At 40.0% G+C, this 23076-nt stretch overlaps 1 protein-coding gene across 1 annotated transcript; it reads right to left on the bottom strand.

The window, feature by feature from the left end:
- Nucleotides 1-2100: 2100 nt before the first annotated feature.
- rlf (RLF zinc finger) lies at nucleotides 2101-22817 on the bottom strand. The gene is made up of 8 exons (XM_080413275.1): nucleotides 22575-22817; nucleotides 17783-17937; nucleotides 16694-16775; nucleotides 10918-11053; nucleotides 10585-10787; nucleotides 8148-8284; nucleotides 7722-7863; nucleotides 2101-7371 (listed from the first exon to the last, which is right to left on the bottom strand). The coding sequence occupies exons 1-8, from the start codon at nucleotides 22773-22775 to the stop codon at nucleotides 2602-2604; spliced, it is 5826 nt and encodes a 1941-aa protein (XP_080269401.1). The 5' UTR covers nucleotides 22776-22817; the 3' UTR covers nucleotides 2101-2601.
- Nucleotides 22818-23076: the final 259 nt, after the last annotated feature.

The following is a 23076-nucleotide window of genomic DNA, read 5'->3' as shown; positions in this document are numbered from 1 at the left end:
GGACCCCCAGTGGCCACTTGCTGCATGGTAGCAACCTCCCAGGGGGAGAAAGACAATAGGAACAATTAGAAGTGGAAGCCTTACCTTTGGATCTGAAGCACAGCGGATATCCAAATTATGGAAGCCCACTGCCACCGCTCAGTAAAAATAAAAAGGCCCGAATTGCAGTTTTTTTTTGTATCTTGCCAAGCAGAGCAGCCCTCACACCTACCGGATGTCTGTCAAAGATTGACAGGACCAGAACATAATTATGTCTACATCTTGGGCACTTGGGAGTCTATGTATGGATACATTTTAGCCAGTTTCTCCTTTGAGTAGTGTAAGCCATTGGTTCTCAAAGTGGGGTCCGGGGACCCCCAGGGGTACTTGAGGGGGTTCCAGGGGGTCCCCAGCTAAATGATGGACAGGAACCAAATGGACCCTTATGGGTCTGTAACTCTGAGAGTGTACGGGTCCATTTGGTTCCATTTGTACACTCTCAGAGTTAAATTAACATTGATTTTACAATATGAATTGGGGTCTCAGAGGTATAAATGCCATTAAATGGGGTCCGTAGCCTAATGCATGTCAAACTGGGGGTCTTGAAATTAAAATGGTTGAGAATCACTGGTGTAACCGATGAAAGGCCTTAAACTGAATAAGACCATGTCTAATACAAAATGATGAAGTATGGAATAGTGATACACTCAATACTATGGTTCCAGATGGCATCTGGGATCTCTTTACCTCAGGAGCCCCAATTTGATACAGTATGCATCTGTGGGACCCCAATCTACACAGTGAAAACGTGAAAACTCTAGGTGCAGCTCCAAGTTTGAGGGGACTGAAAAAATAGACATGGATATGATGACAAGCAACGAACAGCAGTGGTAGGTGTCCCTGGACTGTCCACTAGATGTCACCTTATTTTTCCGCATTCATTATTTTAAGTTTACCTGGGTCATAACATTGTATTTATATTTTCTGTCCTTTGTTCAGTCTCTGTGAGGGCCAATGTCTTCCTCCTGCCGCCTAATATTTATTCTGTCTCAACTCTACATCAACACCTTTCAATGTTTTAATAATCTTTTAGTGAGATTCATGTGCAAACTATAATTCAGAAACATATCTCATAGTACTCATGAATGACGCAAGAGTCTCCGTTTAGTGTCTGAAACAGATGAGAACACCATTTCCATGCTTCACAATAACTGAATATTTTCACAAACCTATCTTTTCAGCTGTCAAATTACCCACCACCATCTCTAGCGAATACAGGCGCCCACCCATGTTTTCACCCAGCGAAGGAACATTTGTTTACAACTGAACTCAAATACAAAAATTTTAATTATACCAATAAATTCCGTCCGTGTAATGATTAACACCCAGAACCGCTGAAAGTTTGTCATGCAGAGGATGCATGTCTACAGACGATTCCTTTTCACATATCCTATTGTAATCAAAGAAGCCCATTTAGTCCAGATAAAGAGGTTTCACAATCATCAAGACACCACTTTCATGCCAATGGATTATTTGGAAGGGTCGCATGCAAAATCCCAGGAATGTCAATCTCAAGGCCAGAGATAACGGGAATTATCACACGAGGACAAAAATATAACCTTGTGTCATGTCCAGTGGATGAAAACATTAAAACTTTGAGTCAATTATAATTTGAATGTGTTATTGTAGTGTAGCTTGATGTGTACGGTATCAACACTGCCAGAGTTAAGGATATTTTTTTCTTTAGTACCACCCATGTTAAAAATAAAGACCATCATGGTACTACGAGATGTTTGGATGAAAGCACTTGACCAGATGCAGGCAGGTCCAGATAGCCAAGATCAAACAGCTTCGTCCAGCGTGTGTTAAGGTAAATACATCCATTCAATTCAAGTCTGCTAAAAAGGTCCCTTGAAGGAGCAGATGACAATGGGTAAAGAATAGTAGCAGTTCCCCATTTGGTTTAATTTAATGACGGTCTGAAATGCATTCTAATCTGAATACATTTAGAAACAACTTGGAATTGACTATATAATGCTATATTTACATTGTTCGATTATGACCACCTAACACATTTGCTTCTTACCCATATAAAGAAAATGAAATAAATTCCAAAAGGGATCTGTTCAAACATTTATTTTTTTATAAAGAGTTACATACATTTCAGGCAATATCTGCCAACTGCACCCAAACACTGTCTTGATACAAAGTAAAATGGAAATTCAACATATTCCCCAAGTACTTTACAGTGGGAATAACATTTTCAAACAAGTCATTGCCATAGGCTAGGCTACTGACCTGTTTTTCTCTAAGTAATCTGAACTTTTGTACAACATGTAAGCCTATTTCATTTTTGATAATTATGAGTTAACTGAAATGTGAATTCAGAATCAACAAGGGTTTTGTCATTTTCATACCTTTTGAAAAAAAAAAAAAAAAAACAGTGCCATGATACTTTAAAAAATATACATGGTACTCGCTTGTGTGAGTCAATGTCTTCAGTTTGGCAACTTAATAGTATAATACGATCATTTCGCTAATATTGTTGAAAGGGAAAAAAATTATAATACTGGGACATAAAGTAGGATAAAAGCTGCTTTTTTCAGTAATGTTAAAAAGGTGCTAATGTAAATTATTTCCAAAAAGTAGTTTGCTACTGTTAGAATCTGAAGGGAAGACATCAGGCAGGGAGCACACTGGTCTTTCCAGGACCACCACAGATCTTTCCAGGACCACCACAGGTCTCTCCATGACCACCACAGGTCTCTCCATGACCACCACAGGTCTCTCCATGACCACTACGGGTCTCTCCATGACAACCACGGGTCTGTCCGGGCCCACCATGGGTCTCTCCAGGACCACCACGGGTCTGAGGTACTGAAGCTGGTTAATGGCCAGGTCCCCACACCCGGCTAGGGCTTTGTCCAGAATGGATTTCAGATTTTGGACTGATGTGAAATCCCCAGTCATGGCAAGGGGCTTCACTAGTGGGGGGCGAGTGCATTTGCTGCGGTTGAGAGTGATCCCCAGCTGGTTGTTCTCCTTGACAGAAAAACTGCGTCTGAAAGAGTCACGCATTTTAAACGATGTCATTTCTTTAGGACTGGTCTCTTGTATGAACTCGAGAAAAGAGGACTCAAAGCCTATAGGCTTGTAGGTGGCAATGTCAAAAGTACGAGGTGGGGGGCAGTGAGGCTGGGCATCCTTCTGATTGGAGGATTGCTCAGACATCTCATTTTTACGTTTCAACGGTTGGCGCACTGGAGGGTTGGGCACATTGCTGCCATCTTTGCTGACCGATGTGCCTTGGAAGCCCTCATCAATAGTGATGCGTAGTGAGGATGGTGGCGAGAGATCAACAGTGACAGCAGGAAGAGGCATGTTAGATTTCTGCCTTCTTGGTCGCTCCTCACGGAACAAACCATTTTGTGTTGTGGCAGCTGGCTCTTCATTGTGCCCACCAGTGCTTGGTTCACCATATAGCACGTCATCAGCACCAACCAGGACATTATTTCTCTCTACAGGAAGTGGCTCCTCCTCTGGGAAGCCCAATGGCTCATGGTTATTCTTAGCCAATGTGTCTGTATTGATGGAATGTAGGCTCATGGGTGTGGGTAGTCCCCCTGGTTTGTCTGGTTCTGCCTGATATTCCATTTTACGAACCCCATTGGGTGCGCATGTTGCAGTAGAGGTTGACCGGGCTGATTTCCTCTGTATCAGTTCCTCTAACTGTTCTGCAGTGAAAACAAGCTTGTCCTCATTCTGAGAGAAATCATCTTCATGCATACGGTGAACACTTTCGTAGTGACGTTGAATGCTCCTTACATACTTCACAACCGAATCACAATCCTGAACCATGCATGGGTAGATCATCGATGGGTCTTGGCACATCTGTAATGCCTCCTCATGAGATCGGTAGATAAAACAGTCATAGCTTTTCTTTAGATCTCTTTTAGATTTCGGTTTTATACTTGGGATATCAATTTTTTTTTCCTCAACATCCTCCTCACAGGTCACCTCTGAATGGGCATCCTTTTGAGACTCATGACTATTTAATGGAGGTTCTTCTTTCTGGGGACTAGGGGGTGCAACTATAAGCTTCTTTTGGCATCCACTGATTGACTTCTTGTGAGTGCTCTGCAGACGCAACACAAGTGAGTCATAGTATCCACAATGGGGGGAATACCGAAGATGTTTCTTAAGTGCGTTGGCATTAATGAACACTCGCATACAGCCTTCATACTTGCATCGCAATGGCTCTGGTGGTTGGCAATGAAAGTCACGAGTGTGACGCACCAGGCTGCTTTTCAGGTGGTAAGAGGCATTACAGTTGGCAAAGTGACATTTGTATTGGGGCTGAGGTTCATCTGAGTGTAAGACAGGCCTCTTTTTTCCAGGGTCCTTCCTTTCTTCAGAGGTGGGATGGACATCCAAGTCATTTTCCAGCAAGAGTTGTGAGCGATTATAGTGATGCACACTCTGTAGGTGTCGGACAAGCCCTCCCTGGTTTGAGAAAGCAGCATCACAGTCCTTAACTACACAATGGAAAGGCTTGTTGAATTTGGATAAAATATAACACAAATTACCTTTAGATACCAACCGTCTTGTTGCTCTGCCCTGGTATGAAGTTCCATCCTCATTTTCGACCTTTTGCTCACTGCCGTCACCACTACCCTGCTCTCCATCCCCCACATCTGCTTCATCCACTCCTTCCTCAACAGCGGGATTGTCGACGTTTTTCACATTTTCTCTTCCCTTCACACTTGGCCTTCTTATTTTGTAGCTCTGCTGGCAGCTGGGAACCTCTTTTTTCTTCACTTTAAGTCTATCTTTAACTAAAGATAGAGATGTGTGCATTGTAGGCTCTGTGGTTTTACTTCTGTCAATCTTTACAGACACATTGTTTACTATGCCCACTGTAGCTTTGTTAAGATTATGGACCTTAATATAGTGATCCTTCAATGCACGCATCGCTCTATGAGTCTTAGAGCAGATTTGACACACAAAGGGTCTAAAGGAAGTGGTTTTAAAAGAAGTCATCTGGGAAGCCTGTTTCCTGGTGCGGCCATGCATCATGTTATAATGACGCGCTAAGCTGTAACTCAGTCCAGTTTTGAAGTCACAGTCTTGAAACTCACAGACATATGGCCTAGTGCCGGGCAATTCAACATTGTTTATTTTGCCATTTTCTGATGCTTGCTCTGATTTTAAGTTCACCATCTCCTCACCCACGTGTGGAGGCTTCTTAGGAAGCAATACAACTGGGGAATTGGCCATGATAGCCTGGTGGAGAGAGTCTTGTGACACATTGTTCTCTGAGGTAGAGGGCTCACATGGGCCATTGTGACAGGTAGAAGAGTTCAGGTCCAATTTGCTGAGTCCAGTTAGTATCTCCCTTAGAGTATCAGTGTGTGCAAGGTTTGAAGTCTCATTGAGGCCGAGATGAGGGGTTACTTTTCTTTCTTTCCCTGCCTCAGTGGATGGAAATGGATTTGCAAGATCATATTTTACCTTTTCCTCAGTGTTCAGCTCAGTTCCCGAATTTATCTTTTTGGATTTTGAGCCTCGCTCTTTGTCATGTTTGTGTTCTTTGTTCTCCAACTTGAGGTGCTCTGGGTGGGCACATTTCAGATGTCTCTGGACATCTCTGGCTCTGGAGAAGGTCATGCCACACTTCTCAAATCCACAGGTGAACTTGCTTCCATCAAAACACACAGCCACTGAGGTTATCATACCCTTGGGCTCTTTGCTGCTGGATGAATGCGATGAGGAGGCACAACTGGTTGAGTGAGAGGTTAAGTTGTCACCATTGACCAACTCCTCTGTCTTAGAATCCACACACTTCTTAGAGCTGGGCATCTCAGTGACTGTCTGAAGAAGTTTCTGTTTAGCTCTTTGTTTCTCAAAGTCATCTTCAGAGAAAACAATGCTATGTGTGGCTAAATGCTGGATTAATTCTTTTTTGGATAAGTAGAACCTGTTACATTCTGGACTAGTGCAGTTAAATGCTGCATCTCGGAAATGCTGTGCTTCATGGTGGTACATCTGTCCCAAGTCAGCAAGAGTAACATAACAACCTTTGAGCTCACACTGGTAGTTCAGCTGATAGCCATGTGTCTGTTTATGCGTGACAAGTTCATTAGAAGATTCAAACTGAGCACCACAACCTATAACCACACACATGTAAGGTTTATCACTATTGTGCACTCTGCGATGTTTGCGGTGGTGGTAAGCAGACATGAAATGGCGTCTACAAAACGCACACTTCTCCCGCTTATCTCTCATTTCAAGAAAATGTTGCACATTGTCATCCTCCTTGTGCTCAGACTTCAAGTGGATAGATAGGTACTTGGAATGTTTAAAGATCTTTGTGCAGTGAGTGCCTGGGCATGGATATTCATCCCGGTTCTGCAAGTTAAAGTGGCTGCAAATGTAATCAAAAGTGACATGCTCATCATCATCCACCGGTTTCAAATGGACATTTTTCGTTTGTTGAACAAGGTGCTGCAGCACATCCGGATCATGTGTGGACTGGTAATAAAGCATAACAGAGGGGTCAATGGTGATCTCGCCTGGCTCAATGTCATCCTCCTCCATCTGTTTCTGCAAATCTTTCTTTTTCTTTCCATCTGTAGAATTCTTTACTGGATTCTGCATGTGTTGTTTCAAGTGAGGAACAAGCTCCTTTCTGCTGGGAAACCTGGCGATGCAGACTGGGCACTTGTGGCCGTTGTCTTTCTCATGCCGTCTGGAATGGGTAAGGATTTGCTTTTCAGAAACTAACTTCTTGCAAAGCCGACAGTATAACTTCATTTTCTTGGTCTGATGCGATTCACCTAAACTTTCTGCCTTATCAGACGATTCCTTTTTGACATCCATGTTGTCATTTTGATCATCAATATTGCAACATAACTCCTTCTGATGCTCAGGTTCTACAATTTCCTGTGTTTGTTGCAGTGGCTCATGTTTAACGCCTGTCAAGCTTTCCACCCCACCCTCCTCCTCTTCTTCCTCTGACTCAGGCACCAGCCCTAGGAGGGAGATGCAGTGATATTTCAAAGTTTTCCAGTCCCAGAATTCAGGGTCAAAAGGCCAGTATGCTTTGAGAGCAAGGAGAAGCTCACAGCGCAGCGAGTTTGGGATAATTCCATTTTCTTGGTCATACTTCTGGTCGTGGCGCAGGTACAGTTCTTCAAGGCAGCCAAAGATCTCTTGACAAGGGCCAAGGAGGAATACTGTGAGTTGACAGGCACGCAACACCTCAAGGTCATCTGGAAGAAGGCCGCAAACTGTCTTGCAGACAGAGATCCTCGTATCCGAGTCATTTTGCTTTGGAAGCTGGAGAGCTTTAACACAAAGCTCCACTGATGAAGCTAGTCCCAAGTCTTCTGCCTGAAAAGAGAGTGACATCTTATTAATATCCAGCAGTTGTTCGGAGATCGAAGACATCAACTATTATAACTGAAATAGTTATATGGTCATACCGTTAGCACGGTCATTACGCTCAGGACACTAAATACCAAAGTCCTATTAATTTCATTACACTAGAGCAGTGTTTCTTAAAACTTAATAGAATACATTTCGTTTAAAATGTTGACCCACGGTCATAGAAACACACTTAATTGTGGATACACCAGAAATGGAACATAAGCCATTTTGGATCTACGCCCATGCTTAGGTGTCAGAGATGCTTCATAATTTAACCAAAATATCAAAATGGAAAAACAGTTTCCTATTCTTACCTCTGTTCGTATAACTCGGACCAGGTACAACAAATGGTCGACCGTTTTGGCAATGGCACCTAGCTGAAGGCACCGCTCCAAAAGAGATTCCGAGGAAGGGTCAATCCTCCTCTGAAGCTTACTCCACAACAGTGTCAACTCCCTTTGGACAAGATGAAAACACAGTCAGGCTTAGGCTTGATTTAGACTGTGTTGTACAATAGTGTCGTGCACTGAAAATAAGCTCACAACACCGACGTGCAACAAAGTATCACTCAGGCTTTCATTTATACTTTGCAGCACACCCACGACTGCTCTGTATGACTACACCTCATAATACACCAAATGAAGGCTTTCTAAACATGGAGGAAACATAGAAACTGTATGTATGGACTTGCTTTCACACACCACAAAACTAATACGACATGTATTATACACAGTACACACCAGGAGCAGTAAAGGCTTTGCTGCTGAAGCTGTTGTGTCAGGAAAGTGGTACACAGAATGAAGGCTGTATTCTCCTCCCCTTCTGTCTCCATGTTACATGTGATCTCCAGCACATCCTTACAGTCAAGTCTAGATATCTGTTATGAGACAAGAGGCAGGCAGTTGTGAGCATTTGTTTGTGTGTTGGTTTTTGATTTGCTGTTCTTGAGCCCCCAAAAAAACTGAAAGTAAAACTTTAGAAATACAATGAAACTAAGTATAAATAAGAATGTTAAGATGTGTGTGTGTGTGTATGTGTGTGTAAAACAATAATAATAATCTGAAATCCTCTTCCTCTGGTGATGACAGATCTTCCAAAGCCGTAAATGACAATAAGATATTGAGCAAAATAGATGGTTTGAAACGTAATAATTGATTCAAGTCATAATTTGTAACATCCATTTTAGTTGTCTACTTGTCTTATTGACAGCACCTCTAGTAGCTCTGTTGTCGATTAGAACTGCGATTCCCAGAATTCTGTTTGAAACTAATTTGGGAAAGTACCACTCCAAAGCTGCAGGGTCCTAACACAGAGGATAGAACCAGTATGCCTTAACCTTAAAATACATAAATAAATGCATTTGTCTTTCCAGTACATTTCCGTGTCGAGGGGCAGAAAGTTTTGGCTAAAAATTGTTCATGTGGAATGATGACAAAATTCTGAAAAATATACCAGTGAAAGATTATATAAAAATTAACTTGTTTGACTTTACCACACAGTATTACTTTAACAAGTCTTTTACTGAACTCTCTGAGGTGTGTGACCCTTGGTAAATCACTAGGAATATTATTTGTATATAGATATCTAAAAAAAAAAATCTCTCTCCGACATGCTTATTTAATGTTTTATTTCTTACTCCCTGCTCTCCCCCCCAAAAAACACTATTGCCACTAGCCTATTCTAACATCATTCATATTTCACAGGACTGCACAACACGATGGGGAACAAAAATAATAGGCACAAGAGGTTGCTCACATCTTGATAGTAAAATCCCACATCTTATACTGTACAAAACTGACAAGACATCCAACGGGTGAATTATGTCATCGTCCCTTCTGTAAATCCTGTCCTGCTAGTGGGAATTTGATCAAGCGAGACAAAGACAATGAACTCACATGGAAAATGAAAGAGAAGCTATGTGATGTTGTGAGGAGAAATATGGTCTGGCCTAACCCTATGGTATGGTAAATAAGGTCTATAAAAGAACTGCTGGCCAAGAATTACAGACCCCCTGCCTGGTATAGGGGTAAACAGTTGAAGAACACCAAATATGCATTACTGTCTTCAGAGATATTGGTAGCCAACGACAAAACTGAAGCCAATCCGACAGCTGCTGCTATCAAATATGGAGATAGTGTGCCCCCTCCTGGAATAAAAGTAACTAAGGAGATCTCCTTAAAATGACAAGTCAAAGTACATCATCAACTGCGTCTCTCATGCCCGAGAGTGCATTGACTAAGAGTTAGTTGACACATTATCTTCAGGGCACAACCTGGATGCAAACAATGAATCGTTGCACTGGTGTCAGGGTTCCCACACATTTTTACCAATTCATTTTAAAAACATTTCTACAATATTCTACTTGATTTCTAGGCCTATATGGCACAATAATGAGGCTCTTACTTACTTAGTGTGTTAGTGTACGGATAGTATTACAAAATAATTAAGCATAGAAATAGAATGGTATACTATGGTCAGGAATTTCATGACCGTGGGAACCCTGACGGGTGTTACCGAGATAACCCGAATCGACTCACTACCTTTTGATAGGAATACGTGCATCTGCAGAACAAGCACTTCTGTTTAGTACAGTGGGGAACTTAGTCACTCCTCTCCACTCATGCCTTCAAGGTGCTCCAAGTGAAATATTTGTATTAAAACAAAAAGGTTTGTTTACATTTAAGCTCCATATTCTGATAGTAATCATTGCTATAGTGTTTTTAAAAAACTTCTATAAGCAAAAACAAATTTGTCAGACTGCAAATAAATACGATCGAATATCAAGTGAAAACTACAGTTGAAAGGACACAAACTGGATAACGGACAAATCTACAAATGCAGGTGCCTCCACCCTACCTTGTTTTAATTGGGGACGGTATTTTTTTCTCTCAAGTGACACTTGTTACAAAGTTGCAAACTGCATGATTACTGCCTAACCTAACATCCGTTAGGCAGTAATCATGCAGTATGTCATTAACAGATGTTAGTCAGTGAAACAAGGAACATTGTGGACTACTGGACTTAAAGAAGTTCAGCAATTGTTAATTGATCAAATAAAAGAGTGTTTTGGAAACATTTTCAAAGGTTGGTTAAGAATTTGAATGTCAACATTATGAATTAAGCATCAAACTATTTGATACAGCCTTACATGATTCCCATCCTAGATGTCATTAATACCTCTGTGATGGCCTCCTCACTGGGCAGCAGATGGCATAGCAGGGAAACGTAGGTATGACGGAAAGTGGCTTGGTTGGAGATGAGGCAACAGTCAGTACAGGCTTTAGCAAGCACTACTGCCTTCGTCACCTCGCCCATCTTCTCCAGGTGCTTCACTCGCATTTCCATGAAGCCCTCCCCCTCTAAGCTTATGTATGCATCAACTAGGGAGAGAGGGAGAATAGAAAGGCAATGAGAAATATGCGATAGGGTGAAATAATGTCACAGACACTACAAACAACCCCCATACACCATATCAGAATCTAAATCTTGGCATTCAAGTGAGATACCAACCTTCTTCTGGACTGATATGCTGACCGGTGAACAGGGCAGTAAGGACTTGGTTGCACCATGCTCCACCCTCTCCGGTGATTTGGAGCAAGGCTTGGAGGTCTGTGCTCCCATAGTGCAGCAAGTTGTCATGTGCAAGCTGCAATACACAGAAGGTAAAGATTATGCTGAGAGTGTTAAAAAATTAAAACTTGATATGGCATCAGGCCAAACAAATGTTTTGTAATGTTTTTGTTTTGGAACTATTAGGCTATTATACGCTGAAATGATAGCCAACTATTAAGTGCATCACAAAGTGAATAATACATTGTGCATAATGCAAGAACAGAGGTATACTGTAAATGCTCATGCTTCCACAGTGATCACTCAGGCATTACGTCTGCTGTCGAAACACTGGATTTATTTAGTGGTCTTTATTGGATCAAACTGCGCATGGCTGACGGTCTTTGAAGTACCAATGTGTACAGGGTTAATGTGTACACATTGGTACTTACTTAGAATGTGTACCTAAGTTGAGCACACATAGATGATCACACCAGCCTCTCATGAGCCAAAACACATTTTATATTCATAACATGACAGAAAAACAGCAGTGCTTTTCCTGCGATTCAAATGACATGATTATTTTTCCGGTGTGGATGGAATTTAAAAGTCTTGCCACAAGACAAACAACAACAAAGAATGAGGGATTTGGACAGGTCAACAACTATAAACTTTTGCAGTGTTGGCTGCTGTAGGATAGCAATCAATGGACTGACAAAAACACAGAGGATTTGGTCCCTAAAGAATTTGGAACTGGTTTTGATATTCCAAAACCTACACAGTGCAAACAAAGTTTATTTGCAAAGTTTGCAACGACAATGTTCGAACGTCACTCAATGTTACCGTTTAACGTAACAACAGCGAGGGGTCCGTCCCAACATAAAGAGTGCACCAGAAGAGCTGTAGCTCACAGCCTAAACGGCATTTGAAAATGAGGGTTTCGTGACACTGCTCAAAATAGTTGATCTTATCTGCAGTAGTCCCAAGTCAGTAAGTTACTATCTATATATATAGATATCAATCTACATACATTATATATATATATATATATATATATATATATATATATATATATATATATATATATATATATATATATATATATATATATATATATATATATATATATATATATATATATATATATATATATATATATATATCTAGCTACGTCAGGGTTTTTTAAACGTTTTAATGCCACAACCCCATTTTACAGGTGTAATGGGAAATATGAAGTTGTTAATTTGTATAATATTTGCAGTATATTGCTCCATATTCTGTTCTGATTCTGTTCTGACTGGTCACATCAAGCTAGGGTGTGAGTGGAACATTGACCTGAAGGCCTGTCTTGATTCAATCAACTATTTTGCAGATCAATGGCCAAGGGTGATTCTTTTGTTCTGACCAGGGTGTCGGCCGGGGAGTTCCCGTCAAAGCTGGGCGGCGACAGCCTGTTTCACGAAACCTAGATGGCAGATTAACCCGGGATTTATCAGCCATCCTGGATGAATTTATCTTGGTTTAGCGATTAATCGGTTTCAGCCGAGTTATCTCGTCAGATTAATTTAGCCAGTTATCCTGGATATGTTTATCCATGAATCGGTTTCATGAAATCAATGCCACATTTAGTTACCATGGAGATTTATTCTTAACTCATCCTGCTGCCTTTACTGTTCATTAAGCTGTCAATCTGATCACAAACCATTGAGTTTTTCACACTTATTCCATTCGTATGTGTTTATTTTGCCTTATGTTTAATAGCCTGCATTAAAATAACTTCGGTACACATTGCCATTAAATGTCCACTTAAGCCCTATACTTCATTGTACATCAAATAACGAAAATATATAGGCTGCACAACTTCATCAAGACCTCTTGTGAGCTTGCAGATTGGCTATTTGTTATGCTAATTATTTGTGAAGTCAGACTATGTTAGCCCATAAAGCGATAAAATATGGTCTATCTATTTGCTAGGCCTCTGCCTATTTGTGGAATATACCTGTATAACTGTGTAGCCCAGTGATTAGTTTCATGCCTTTAGCCCTATTCTAATACATAGAGTTTAAGTCATTCTAAAACAGTTGACTAAGTTAAAAATGTATGCCTTTAATAAATAGCTGTCCGTGATAAAGAGATCTCTAAATAAATAGGTTTTGGTAAAAGACTTATGTTAAAAATGCATTTCATGGTGTGTTAAAAGGTTAAATTCATTGGAGAGACAGTGGAAAAAAACCAATAACGAGTAGTGATGTAAAACAGGTGTGCCAGTGTTGCTGGGTTTACTGAGCAAAGAGTAAACTAGTAGTAGTTAACGAGGTAATTGATGTTTGTCTTGATGTATGATCAAGTGGTGTGTGCTGATTGGGGACTTCTCAATTGTAAGAGTGGGGAGTGGAGAGAGATTATAAAAGAGGGGGATGATTGCTAAACAGATTCACCTGTATGACCTGAGTGTTTGACCTGACACAGGTTGGACTTAGCCTGGTAAACCCTCCCTCCGGAAATCTCAATTCCATTTCATTTCAGGAGTGAGTCTGGCCTGATCCGCCTGTCTGCAATATTGGCTGTGCTGGAGTTGGGCGGGAGTAATACCGTTGACTGACAACCCCTTCAGCCAATGATAATTTTTCCCCTTCAGCCAATCAGCAGTTCACCAGTCTTAATGTGACGCGACGGGACTTTTGAGACAGCCATACCCAAAATGGGTTGCCTTTTTCGGGTACAATGGTGTCACTGCCCGCCCCTACCGGTTCTCTAATTATTATTTTTTAAATAGGCTTTGTCATGATTAATTGACCACATATATGAAGTTAAACAACTAAATTCTATCCAAACGATATCTTATAAGTAAATTCCGTGCCTCAAAATAGAAGTTAGAGAGCTTTTTGAAGTAAAAAAATAGCGGAGAATTGGCCGCACATGAAAAAGATGGCTGCCGTTCGTGTTTTGGGCTCACTCGAACTCGCCACCTGATTGGCCAACGTAAGCTGTCAATCACAGAACAATGAGCGACGACGCTGATAGGCGCGTCCGTTTGGCATACACAGCCAATATTGCAGAGAGGCGGTTCATGCCAGACTCACTCCAGGAATCAAATAGAAATTAGATTTCCGGAGGGAGGGTTTACCAGGCTAGGTTGGACTATACTAGGAGCCAAGTTGAAGCCTGCTGCTGCTCTGAGGGACAGTGCCTATTTCTAGCAGTTTGTATGACATGTTTGAGTTATAAAAAGTCATAAGTGAGTGTAAAAGTGTGTTTGTGCTGAGGGAAAAAAAGTCAGTTAGTCGCTCAACACGAGGACACCATTGCTGATTTTTAAGGACAGTTTGGAGTGTATTCCTGACGAGGATTGTACCTTCCTGCTGTCTGCTTCACCTCACAAACATTATCACGATTCACGAACTATTCTACAGAACTGAACAAGAACTGTGAGTAAAGACTTTTGTGCGCTCGTTTGTCAACAAGGACAGAGGACTGAGGACTCAGTCACCCATCGCCCCATCGCTCCACCATCACCACGATCAGGCCTGCAACGGTTTTTGTTTTGTGTGTATGTGTGCGTGCACGTGTGTGGGCCCACTGTGTATTTGAGAGTATTAAGGTATCCTGTATTTTCTGTTGAGGAATATTGATAGCCTATGTTTTTGTGTGAATTAAGGTAATAGGGATTTTGCCAAGAGTACATTGAGAGTTGGGTTTTTGATAATTTGATTTAATCGGTCAAGTGTGATTTTGACTTTAAAGACAATTAAGAAACTCTACATTAGGTAGAGTTCATTTGATTTCATCAGGTTAAAAGGCCTAAGGCCTACTGGTATTTTCTAAACAAAGGTTTACCTTCTGTACCATTATTATTGTTGTATGTCTATTTCATTTATTTTATTTTATGTAAACTTTAAAAAAGGTAAAACACATTGTGTAAAAGTAACAACCCTAAGTAAATTTGATTTACATTTAAAGTGTTGTCTGAGATAATTATTTGAAAATAGGTCTACTGTCAAGTTCATCAGCCTTGTGGTTTATTCTATAAATACAGGGTTAAAAAGTAAAAGGTAACGAACTCAAGCGCCCCGTTTATTCCATTCAACACGGTACCGGGGTGCTACAACTGCATGCCACAATCAGTGGAGAGAACATACAGGAATATCTATCAGTCTTTATACCAGTTAGATTTTTTTTATAGCTTCTGTCAGATTATTGGCAATAATCTATTGCTATGGATTCTTTTTATTGATCTATCCTGACGAGTTATTGGATTACTTTTGTTCGTTGGGATTGCCTTATGAACGTGTGGAGACGCAAATGCATGTGTGGGTTACAGGAAGTACAATACTGAGCGTAGCGGAGATGCCACTTGAATTTAATTACCAAATTAGTTTGGTACTGTGCTAGATCGGAGTGATCTATTCAAATAGATTTATACAAAACTAGGGTTGATCTTCATAGCTTGATCGTTTGTCCTTTCATTTTATTTTTCAAAACATGCAATTCAATATTATTTAGGAAAAATAATAGTTTAATTAGTAAAATGCACCTTACAACCATACTTTTTTCACGTTTACACATACAGCCATGTAAAATTTACACCTACAACCAATCTGGCCAATCTACAAGCTTGAGCTTGTATGTTTTGAAAAATAAAAAGCCTATCTACAAGCTTGAGCTTTTTGCTGAATGTTCCCCCAGAATAAGTTTCCTGGGGTTCAAGTGGTTAAGGTCCTTAACTTTTGAATACATACCGTTTATTTTTATAATTTGTATTTTTAAGTAAAAATGAATACTTTACTGATTACTATATATTATGCTTTAAAAGGGGAATTTTGGACCACGGTTTTCTTACCTTTTCTATGATATGATATCTTAGGATGAATGGTACATAGAAAAAACTCATAACTCCATCCCGGGTCCGCCACAGCTTAAAACGTGCACCAATAGGCCTTGCGTTAGATCGCGTATTTTAATAGCTTTTTTTTTGTGAGATCTGACGTTCATAGTGACAGAACACTATGCAAAAAAAATAAAAAATAAAAAAAGAACGGAAGTCTTGCTAGACAAGATTGAAGCAAAAAAAATGAAAAAAGCTATTAAAATATGCGATCTAACGCAAGGCCTATTGGCGCACATTTTAGGCTGTGGCGGACCAGGGATGGAGTTATGACATTGTTCTACTGTACCATTCATCCTAAGATATCATAGAAAAGGTAAGAAAACCGTGGTCCAAAATTCCCCTTTAAGTATGAAGAATTCTGTTACGATAATTATATTTACTAGTCCATACCCGTCCAGGGATATGTAGTTAAAGTATTTGCAGACTTTGGGTTATGCGCCGTGTACATGCATTGCATTTGTATTGCTGAACAGCCGTAAACAAAGTAGTAATAGCAACTATTATTTATGCTAATAAACTACTTATGCTAGTTTATAATAAACTATTAGGTGTTTACATAAAAACGCGAATAAACAGCTTACATTTTGGGAAAGTGAAAAACGGGCATCGTTGTTTGGTGCATATTTTTCCATAACAATGGGGGAAATTTTTGGCGACCTCACAGCCATGAGCAGTGGTATAAAAAAATGGTGAATAAAGATATAATTAAAAAGCAAAACAAATCGAAAAACTGCCGGTACGCATTCAGTATTTTGGTATTCGGCCAAGTGATTCCTTAATATGGCCAAGAATCATCACTAATATTTTCTTCACAATTTCTTCTATCGTTTTGAAGAACGGGTACTTTACCTGGACAGCATGGTGAAACTGATCCCAAGCTTCATAGGGGATGTCATTTTCAGGCACTGACAGCAGCAATTCAAAACAGCTCCTGTAAGCACAAAAGTGAAAATGTGTTCTCTCGGGCATGCATAATTAGGTCCCCAGTCAATGGCCCCTGCAATTTTACCACACTACAGGGGCATTTAAGTTTGCTTATAATTCACATAAGCTTATATATCTCAAAAACACTCCCGTCTATTAGTAATAAAACAGTTCTACAATATTCAGCAGACAATTTAGTTTTCTCCCAGAATTCTACGAGTTGGGTTATTAGAGAGAGATGCAGAGCCTACTAACCTACAGTTCAACAATACATTTTAAATAACATGCCTTTTATGTACATTATTTGCCATTTAAATGCTGCCTTGTGTAACATTACACATAGCAATAATATTGTTATTTTCATTCAAATAAATTGCTTTAATATTAGTTATCGTATCGGTATGAGGATATGTACAAATTAATACATCGGATCGGGACTGGAAAACGTGTTATCGGTGCATCTCTAGTAATGGCCATCTCTTGCTTGTGTATATTGATAATGTGTGCACTTTGCTGTGGTGTAACACCAGTGTATTCTCTCAGAAATCAATAAAGTATATTAGGCCTGTGCCCTGAAAGTCGACGAATCGAATAGTCAGTCGAGACCACCTGCACCAGCGACTACTGTATCTGCAAAATAGCTCTTTGATACAGTAGCGTTGTGCTCCCAACTGTATATAGTCCTACACAGGATTGTTGTCAATTAAAAGAAGCAGTCTGCCGTCATGTAGTTAACGGATTCATTGCTTTTAAATGTTCAAAAAAATATTCATATGGCTCTATTCCACTTCACTATGTAATGAGCTCTAAATCAGCACTGACAGTTTCTGAAACACTTGCAATTGTAGCCTCCAATAATGTCATAAAAACCTATTTTCTATATAAAAAAGTTGACATTGACGAGTCGCATTAAACTCCCGACTCGACTAGATAAATACCGAGTCGGGGACAGCCCTAAAGTATATTTCATCTCATAATGAAACCTTGTTTAATGTAAAAATCATTAGTACTCACAAAGCAAGTCTCTTCAATACGAGGGCCACGCTGTCTGACTCTGGGGTGAGGTGGTTCCTGGCGGCAGCAAAGCAGTTTATGGACAGGCAGTAGACCTCCAGCAGAGGCAGACCATGTTCTACTGAGTTTCTGCTCCCAGCATAGTGCATTAGTGCCTATAAACAAACACAGACATTAGAGTTGGGTCATAATATTTGTCTAGTTGTCCAACAGCCAACTAGTCAAATAGTATATCGTTGCTGTCGGAAAAAAACCTTGTATCTGCATATTTCAACTTTTTATGTTTTGTGTTGTAAATTAGTGACCTACTTCGTCATAATACAGTATCACACAAAAGTAGCAAAATAGAAGATCTACAAGCTTGTGAGCTCATAGAACTATTTTTTAAACAAATTGTAAATGAAAGTAATTAACGGTGTCTCTGGGTTTTATAAATATTGAACCAATGAAAGTATTAACAAGTGCTTGTGACTGAATAACTACTACTTTGTTTGGATCCATGGGGGAACACAGGTTCTTTTTTCTATTTCCTGAAAATTAACCGTTTTGGACATATGAGGTTTCCACCCGACAGCAACGATATCTTTATTTGTCTGGACATTGTGTGCAAGTGCCCCTCAAAAGTATTTTACTTATAACACAGATAGTTTCTTGGGCTGTCAGTTGCCCATGTTCAGATCAGTTTGTTATGTTGTGGCTACAAAGGCTTTCAAACTTCCTGAGTGCAGCAGGGCAGCGCACGCCCTCCCCCCCACACCCACACACACACACACACACACACACACACACACACACACACACTTACTTAGTTGCACTAGTGAGAGCATGGGGTTCTAAGGATGAAAATGTTGGTTCATTCAAAACACTTTGGCCCAGTTCAGTGTAGCTAGCAGGGCTTTTACAGTTAGACTTATTAGTGAACTTTGCATTTGTTTATCACTGATAGAGTCACAAAGATGGTAAGATTAGATGAGAGGGGTTGGACACCCATGAGAGATGCCAGTCTAGACCCAATTGCTCCCAGCTGACATTCTGTCTTGTGTGAGGTTCTCCTGATTGGGCCTAAGGGTATTCAAATGTAAGGCATCTACCAAATATAAAAACACCTGACACAGGCAGGCTTGGGTGTCATCACATTGTAATTGCTTGCAAGGCTTTTGTCATCATTAACCCATTTAGACCTGGAACCCCATTACGTAACTACACCTTTGAAGCCGGGAACCCCTTTTGGGATTCTTGTTGCTATGTACAGTATATAGCAACATATTTTTTTGTAATTTTGGAATAAATATTTGATGTTTTTCAGAAAACTTAGGTCAGGATTTAGAAGGCGATTTTAAAATCGGCCTCAGGTCTAAATGGGTTAAGTAACTCTTGAGTTTATTAAAAACAAATATGAAGCACAAAGCACAAGTAAAGCTAACCTCATTGCCGTTTACAAAGACAATGTTTTCAGTTTGCATATTCCAGAATGCATTTTCCAGATTTGCCTGATAATAGAAAGTATTTGATATAATCTTAGCAAGAATTTGATGATTCATGTCCAAACAAGAACTAGAAAAATGTACACATTCTATTTTATAGCAAGTTAGGCTACACCAACATATTTATTGTAAAGTACATTTTTCTTATTGGTGAAGAAGATCACTGTCAATTTAGAGACAACTTAAGATATAATATTGGGTATAAAAAATACACCCACGATTTGAACCCTGTCCCCCACAGCAGAGACAACGTTTCTACTGCTGAGTCAGTGGCGTCCCCAGGAATTATATTTAGGGCAGACCGCCTGCCCTGCCTCTACAGTGGGTACGCCACTGTGCAGAGTGTGAGAGATTCTTTAAACAAATACATTTTAAACGCATATCAACCACACTGACACTGCACAGAGGTCTTGAAGTTGTCTCTACAACAAAATGAAAGTGAAAGTTATTAAGAGAATGTGAAAGTTACTTAGGGCTAAGGCTATTGTTGTTGACCTATAATACAAAAAGGTATATACTGTATATCTCAAAGACAAATAGTGTGTGTGTACAGTATATAGATATCATTTTGTAATTATTTTATCTTCCAAGAGAACCTTCTGGTTATGCCAACACTGTTCTTATGAAGCAGTTTTGTTCAACATTTAAGGCAAAGGACAACAACCCCAGACTGTCCAGCACAGCAGACAAAACAAAAAGCATCTGAATATCTAAATGATGTTTGAATCGCAACCTGTCAAACGAGTCTTGGGTGCAGAACTTAAACTCAACTTCACTTTATTGTGGTGCCATCAATTCACTTTGTCACAAGTTAACAAGTGGAAAGGAGAGGAGTAATATAACAATAATATATCTTTTTAACCCATCAAATGTACATAGTGTAAAAAATAAATATAAAATGAAGAGTTCCTCTGTCTCTTGTTTGAATAAAAGATGGCAGATATAAAATACGTATTCAATGTATGGGATTGAGATGTATTGTCAAATGTAGTGGAAAGTTACAAGTAACTAAAGTTTTCAAATAATTGTAGTGGAGTAAAAGTACAATATTTGCCTCCGAGATGTAGTGGAGTTGAAGTAAAAAGTATTGAAAATACTCCAGTAAAGTAAAAAATACCTCAAAATTGTACTAAAGGTAGGGTAAGTGATTTTCTTTGGTTAAAATAAGTGTTAAATAGCTCTATATTCTGATAGTACTCATTGCTAGAGTGTCTGATCAGTAACAGGAGTCTCCATGTCTCTCCAGCTCTTTATAAAACAGAAAATGCATTTTCGTTTCAGTTTCAGTTTCATTTCCAATTTTATCCAATAAGGATAGAGAACTCAGTCAGGATACAGATTAAACAAGTGAAATTGGAAGTGATGACACTAAGAAATGAGCTGACAAAATGGGAACTGGAACACTATAAAAATTAAGCTGATAAATGGGTACTCTCTTCTGATTGGCTGATATATTGTCACCTACCAAAAAATGTATTTTCTGTTTATTAAAGAGCTGGAGAGACAGGGAGGCCCCTGTTACTGACAAACACTCTATAGCAATGGTTACTATCACAATATAGTGCTTTAACCTTTTAACAAAATACTTTTTGTTTTAACCAAAAAATATCACTTACCCTACCTTTAAGTACAGTACTTGAGTAAATGTATTAGTTACTTTACACCACTGCCTTTATTGCGAAAGGTAAACACAAAGCATCAGGGCTCCATCAGCATCCCAAGAGTCTCATTTGCCAGGTGGCAGACACCTTGGTGCCCAAGGTTAGTTCTAGTCTATATAACAGCTACTATTTTAATTCCCCTCAGTCTAAATATACAAGCCTTCCTCCAGGGGACCTGCCGAACGTGGTTTAATTCTGGAGACCCCCCCGAGGCATGACTCATGACATCATACAGGAATGCTTCCGATTTGAACTAGTTCAACCAGCATGTTTTACTGCACAGTGCATACATTATTAGTTAGAACTTATTCATAAGGCTTATGCTTCAGTTTTTTTTTATTATTACAAAACATGCATTAACCACTTCAGCCCTATATACATTTGGGCCATTTGAAAATAGCCGATCTACAAGTTTTTCAAAAGATTTGTATACATTTTATATATTTGAAAACTTGTGAAACGGGACCTACTGCATTCAGCATAATGAGGACTTTCTTTTTTTGGTGCTTTAAGTAGATGTATCCACCATTGGCTATTTCAAACATGATTTGGGGTTAACTGGCTACTTGTGCATAATGTGTGCGCCCCGCCCCACGCATGCACATCTCTTCCAGTACAGTACACACTGCAAAACTCACATTTTGTTTATTGTTATCTGACGTGCATGCACGGCTTGAAATATTATGACGATGTCCATTATTAAACCCTAGTTGACAGTTTAACTATACAAAAAAAAATGTACATTTTGCAGTTTTTCAAACGAGCAAAAAAACAAACAAACAGGGCTTCGAAAGAATTGTCAACATTGCGTAAGAAGCTTAACCACCAATGCATGAACGTTATTTTCCAAATGCATATGGCAAAAAAACATGATTTATTTGATGTGCATGATTGCAAACCGTAAAAGAAAAACAAGTACTGTTGTTATTGTTGATCCCGGCAGAAGAAGCTAGCGGGCCAAAGAAGTGCTCGGCCAGGCCGTCGTCCAGTGTTGCCATGTCCGCTTATTATAAGCGACTTGTGGGCTTGTTTTTCTGGTAAGTTGCTTGTCAATATTGGTGGTTGCGGTTTTTTGGGGCTCGTATCCAAGTGTAGTTGCTTATTTGGGCTTGTTTCCTAATGCAGTGTTTCTCAAACACAAGTCCCCGCCCCATCTTAAAGTATGTTATCCCAGGGACTCCCCATACAATTGTGTTGTTAAACTGTTTCTATAATATTCCACATTTTTCTTAAAGATTTTTTTTTGGCTTGTTTTGAGCTTGTAGATGGGCTATTTTCAAATTGCAAAACGTTAAAAGGGGCGAAGGCGGGCTCTCTTCTTTTGGGCTTGTTTTCATAGACCCAGACCAGTTGCTTGTTTCTCTCGCGAAACCTGGCAACACTGCCGTCGTCGTGTAGCAGCAGCAGCTTGCAGAAACTAGAAAGCGAAACAACCTCGCTATGTGTTAATGCTAAGTCGAAAATAGCCGATCTGCAAGCTCAAAGCGCATAGCAGCGCGACGCATTGTGAGCTTGCAGATCGGCTATTTTTCACGCAACACGGACACCGCAGTGCAACTAATAGCCCAGGCTTTTTAGCCACAGGGTTAGCATTGGGTTTCAAGCACGCACGCACCTACATGCACACGCACACACACAACACACTACCTGGCAGAAGTTGTCGCAGTATTCAGTGGAAGACACCGATGATACGTCCTGTTGTCTGAGGACGTCTTCGAAGGTCTTCAGTGTGGCCAGCAGGGTCTCCATGGCCACCAGAGTGTCCTCGGCGGTGTCCAGGGGCCGGTCGCCCCGCCACTCTTCCTCGGGCTCATGATCCGAGGGCTCAACGCTGCTGTTCTCCGCCATCTTCGCACTCCGCCACGGCGCGTATGCAGCTTTCTGTTTCCAGTGTTGCCAGGTTGTGCGAAAGAAACAAGCAACCGGTTCTACCGGTTCTAACCGGTAGATCGGCTATTTGAAAATAGCCGATCTACAAGCTCACAACTTGTAGCTTGTAGATCTGCTATTTTCAAAAACGCTTGCAATAAATTGTGGAATATGTATGAATATATATATGATGCTCCCTGGCACAAAACATTTTCATGAAAATATTTGAGAAGAACTGGTTTAAATAATAATAAAACAATTTGGAAGCAAGCCTAAATAA

Source organism: Gymnoscopelus braueri (genome assembly GCF_963280865.1).
Source record: "Gymnoscopelus braueri genome assembly, chromosome: 19".
In the NCBI taxonomy this organism is placed as follows: Eukaryota; Metazoa; Chordata; class Actinopteri; order Myctophiformes; family Myctophidae; genus Gymnoscopelus; species Gymnoscopelus braueri.
Note: the sequence above shows the minus strand (reverse complement) of the source record. Positions and strands in the feature narration are given on the sequence as shown.